Here is a 5,421-nt window from a genome sequence, read left to right on the forward strand (position 1 = left end):
TGAACCACACAGTTACTGTACTTTCTTTAGGATCACCATGGTCTCGGGTGGTAAGAAATCACAAATCAGCCATTTAAGTGTGTGCATGTGTGTGTGGTGGTGCATGCGCATGTGTGTTTCACATATGTGTTTTAGGGGCTTCTGGTTGGCCTCTCTGAACTAAAATGTTTCCTCAACTGTCTTTCAGCAGTGGCTGTATTTCTGCATTGGGCAGGCAGATTCTGTGCATTTGCACCATTGGGCAGCTCTTATCCAACAGATAAGAGCTCAGTGTCTGTAGTGACCCTTGGACCCTCAGTTTGGCCATGCACGTTTTTTGTGACCTTGAGAAATGACTTCATCTCTCTGAGATCCAGACTCTTTACTTTAAAGGAAGGTAACTATTTCTATTTTATAATGGTATTTTGAGGAATAAATGAGCCAATGCCTGCAAATCATTCAGCACCATGCCAGACACATAATTGGTGCTCAGTAAAAAGGAAGTATTTTTACCATCTTTCTCAAAATCTGATATTTGTGTCATGGAAGTTTCTATTTCACCATTGTGTGGGGACACACAGGTAGAAGTCAGAGAAAACTGGCTCATCCAAGGGCTCCCTCTCACACCTTAGGGTCATGGCCTGACTTCGTTTTCATGGCTCATGGGCCCAGCTGCCTCTTTCATGCAAGATCCTCCTGGAATCATGGTTCCTGGTTGGTTCCGGCTGCCTTCTGCTTTTCTTCTGGTTTCCTGGTAGCATCGACACAGCAGATGTCAGTGGGCAGCTGGGCCCCAGCATGAGGGTCCTGTCACTGTTCTCCTTGGTGGCCAGGAACCTAGGTAACCTGTGCCCCTGAGCAAGCGCATAGTCCCTAAGGAGGACTAGCTGTCATGATCCTACACTTGAGTGAGAAGGACAATCTTTGTTCCCTCTTCTGGGTATGTATTTGGTAACCCTAATCTCTGACCCAACCTCTTGGTTGAAGAAATACTGAATCGGGAATCCACTGTCAAACAGGTGAGTGACTTTGCATTGGCCATTTATCTCTTTGGCCTGAGTGTTTTCATAGCTATGAAATGAAGGACATAATATTTGCATTGTGTATCTGACAGGCTGTAAATATATATTTATTGCTTTGAGGGAAGCAAAAGGTGTGAAAGTCTTTTGTAAAGTGTATTACAATGTAAAAATATGACTGGCAAAATTTTCTAAGTAGGGAGCTAAGGACATTTTGAACAAAACCAGTGAGCACAATGTCGCCTATTTGGATATTCTGACTAAGGATGAGTATAATTTCTATTCAGAGTAGCTAGGAGCGTGGATTCTGGTCAGATAGATATTGTGATTCCATCTGTTGTACTTAACTGCACATTTAAACACTGCATGCTTTCATTTTCCCATTGTTAAAATGGGTAAAATAATAGGTCTATGTTGAGGATTTAATTTGATAGTGCAAGTAAAACACTTGAAATAGTGCCTACCACTATTGTTAATGTTGGTTTGCAAACCTGGATACTACACTTTTGGTGACAGGGAATTGTAGATCACTCAAAACAGTAGAACCCAACCAATGGCACTGTAAGCGTGTGACAAAATTTTAGCAATTCTGTTACAACTTAGGGAGTTTCACCTCCCTTCCAAAGGACATAACCAATAGCTCCCATTTCATTCCCTATTGCTATGTATTAGCCTTTTTTTCTTTTTCTAGTTTTCACATATAAGTGAGATGATGCAGTATTTTCTTTCTGTGTCTGGCTAAGACAAACTAGGTTATGCTGTAGGAAATAAAGTAAATAAGTAATATATAGCAGCCTAAACAAAGGAAATAGCTGATACTCATTTCATGTTTCAATCATCACAGTGAATGACTCAGGTTCGAATTTGGCTTGATATAAAGATATAAATTCCTCAAATACAGAGACTTTGCATTTCTTATTTGTACTCATGTTCTCAGTAGTTAGTGTAGTGCCTGGGACAAGGCTGTTGTTAAATAAATACATGTTGGATGAAGAATTAATGTCCTTTTGTTTTTTTGGAAAGAAACTTGGTTAAGGTGAGGGTTTGATGTATCATTGCACTAAAATGAGACAGACTTGTGATTTGTGCACCAAGTGTGAAAAATAAACAGAAGTGTAGCCAAAATTAAAAACTTTTGTATTAATACTAGAAAGAAATTTCTGTAATGTTATGGTCATGCTCACTGGCATTTCCCACTTTCCCCAATTCCCGACAGAGGTAGGAACAGCATGAGGACGGAGAACCAGAGTAGCGTGTCCGAATTCGTCCTCCTGGGGCTCCCCATCCGGCCAGAGCAGCAGGGCGTGTTCTTCTTCCTGTTCCTGGGGATGTACCTGACCACTGTGCTGGGGAACCTGCTCATCATCCTTCTCATCTGGCTGGACTCCCACCTCCACACCCCCATGTACTTCTTCCTCAGCCACTTGGCCTTTTCTGACATTTCCATTTCCTCTATCACAGTTCCAAAGATGCTGATGAATATGCAGGCTCAGCAAGGATCCATCTCCTATGCGGGGTGCATTTCTCAGATATATTTTTTCATACTTTTTGGCTGTCTTGACAATTTCCTTCTTGCAGTGATGGCCTATGACAGGTATGTGGCCATCTGCCACCCGTTGCGCTATATCACAGTCATGAGGGAGGAGCTGTGTGTCTCATTAGTAGCCGTGTCCTGGTGTTTCTGTTGTGCCCATGCCCTGTTGCACACCCTCCTGTTGCTCCAACTGTCCTTCTGCGCTGCTAGTACCATCTCCCACTTCTTCTGTGACCTCACTGCCCTCCTGAAGCTGAGCTGCTCGGACATCTCCCTCAATGAGCTGGTCATCTTCACTGAGAGGGGAGTGCTTTTTATCCTGCCTTTGAGTAGTATCTTGGGCTCTTATATTTGTATAGGAATCACTGTCCTCAGGGGCCCCTCTACTAAGAGATTCTTTAAAACCTTTTCTACCTGTGGCTCCCATCTCTTTGTGGTGTCTTTATACTATGGGACACTTGCAGGTGTTTACTTTTTCTCTTCATCGTGGAACTCCAATGACAAAGAAATAATTGCTTCTATTATTTATACAGTAGTTACCCCCATGCTGAACCCCTTCATCTACAGCTTGAGGAATAGAGATATAAAACAGGCTCTAGAAACATTTGTCAATAGGGCTAACTTCTTTAAGTGACAATCACTAAATTCTCTGATTTCCATTCATGAACACTGTGATATTAATATATCTCCTAAAATTATTAGATCATACGGTTGACAACTCCATGTAGTTTTAAAATAACAACATGTTTTTTTGCTGTTGTGTATGGTGTTCCTAATATGTCAACTAGATCAAGTTTGTTACTTGGGTTGTTACAACTTCTTTATCTTTAATATTCATCATCTCCTATAAGATATGTGAAAAATCTTATGCAAAGCATGTTGCATTATTATAATTGAGGATTTGTCTTTTTCTCTTTTGAGATATGTCAATTTTTCCTTACATACTTTTAAACTATGTTATGAGAACACATAGATTTAGCATTATGATCTACTCCTGGTAGACTGACTCTTTCATGCAGTGGTATAATGAAACTGGCTTGCATTGGCTTCAAGCTGATTGTGTACATCTCTTCCCAAGAGATCTATTGGCCCATTAAGCAGAAAAATATGAAATAGATATGACATTTTGTTGGTAGTTGGAAATCAGCCATGATGGGAATAATTACACCATGGAAACTGGCAATTGCTAAAAACAAGGATCTCTCATTATAGTGAGCCATTTGTTATTAATTTAGCTGCACACTATTGCATTTATAATTAGGAGATATTTCTCTTGATTTCTATTCAGGGCTCCTACCTTAACATCTTACCCACTTCTTCTGGTTTTAGTATTGATATACCAGCTTGTTTTTTGGTTAGTATTTACATGATGTTACTTTCCCATCATTTAACATTGAACCTTTCTATGTCTTTACATATGTGCTGTGCCCATGGTAAATAGTGTAAAGTTGATTTTGCTCTTTTTTTTGTGTAGATTGACAATTATTACTTTTCTGGAGAATTTGATCTATTTATATTAAATGTAATCATGATATATTTGAATTTATATTTTCCATATTACTATGTTTTCTATTTGAGATATCTGTTTCATAATTTTTCCTCCTTTTCCATTTTGATTAATTAAATATATGTTTTTTTAATTCCTTATTAAGTTATTAATCATACATTATCAGTATTTTATTATTCTTTTCTGTGCTTTGTGTAACAATTACTTCTTGCTTTCTTTTAAAAAGTGTTTATGGAAACATAATATACATAACACAAATTTATCATCTTAAACATTTGAGATGGACAATTCAGTGGCATTCAGTACATTTATAATGTGCAACAATTACCACTACCTCATTCCAGAACTCCGAAAGAAAACTATTGACCCATTAAGCAGTCGGTTCTCATATTCTCCTCCCCTAAGCCTTAGCAAACAGCAAAATGCTTCTGTCTGTGTGGATTTGTCTATTCTGGATATTTCATATAAATAAATGTAAATTGTTTGGATAATTTCATATAAATTGTGTTTGGATAATTCTTATCCATTAAAACTCAAGTAAAGCAACATCTTCTCTGGAAAGTGTTTATATCCTCTTCTACCATGCTGAACTAATTATTCTTCCTCAAAGTTACAGTGTTCCATGTAAACTATTACAGTCTTTGCCACACTGAGTCACTCTGGAGTCAGACAGCCAAGATTCAAATCTTCCTTTCACTAAGTGTGTGATCTGGAGGTGTTCCAACCCCCTTTGATCCTGAGTTATCCAAACCTACCTCTTGGTGGTGTTGTCAGTGTTAAGTTAGGTAATTTTAATGTATCTTAGACCAGTACCTCAGGGAGTTGAGGTGACATTTATTATGTCACCGAATAACTGTATGCATTTCGGGAGAAAGAATAAAGTATAGGCTCTATTCCTGAAGGACAGGAAAGGAGTGTGCTAATTATTGCATAATGAAAATAAAATGTAATGTTTTCCCCCAAATTTCTGGAAGAGCTGAGGGTCCCTGGATATCTGGGTGCCTGGGTGAAGGAGGAACTATATCTTCACAAAAATGCAAAATCCCTTAGAAATGAAAGTGTGAAAGATCAGACACATTTTATAACATATTTAAAGTTGGGGAAGGACCAGCTCTGATGGCTTCCATTTAATGACACCAGCCAAAATGATAGAACATCCTCAAAATATTTTCCAATCCCATTATCTAATAAAAGTCAAATAAAGTCCTATAAAACATATCATATTTTGCTATTCCCCCTAATAGGTGTAAGAATAATGTTGGCGAAGCAATTCAGAGTTACAGCTGTGGAAGGAAGACAAGTGAGCCATATTTTCAATAATTTATATTTATGTGTTATTGATGAAATAAGATCATATGGCTGTTTTAAAAGAAAGATAAGTG

General features: G+C 38.2%; 1 protein-coding gene across 1 annotated transcript; it reads left to right on the forward strand.

Annotated features, from left to right (window-relative positions):
* The first annotated feature begins 2,227 nt into the window (after positions 1–2,227).
* On the forward strand, positions 2,228–3,166 carry LOC142874379 (olfactory receptor 1J4-like). The gene has a single exon (XM_076009232.1). It carries the CDS (start codon positions 2,228–2,230, stop codon positions 3,164–3,166), a length of 939 nt encoding a protein of 312 aa, XP_075865347.1.
* Positions 3,167–5,421: the final 2,255 nt, after the last annotated feature.

The sequence above is a fragment of the Microcebus murinus genome, chromosome 12 (assembly GCF_040939455.1).
Source record: "Microcebus murinus isolate Inina chromosome 12, M.murinus_Inina_mat1.0, whole genome shotgun sequence".
In the NCBI taxonomy this organism is placed as follows: Eukaryota; Metazoa; Chordata; class Mammalia; order Primates; family Cheirogaleidae; genus Microcebus; species Microcebus murinus.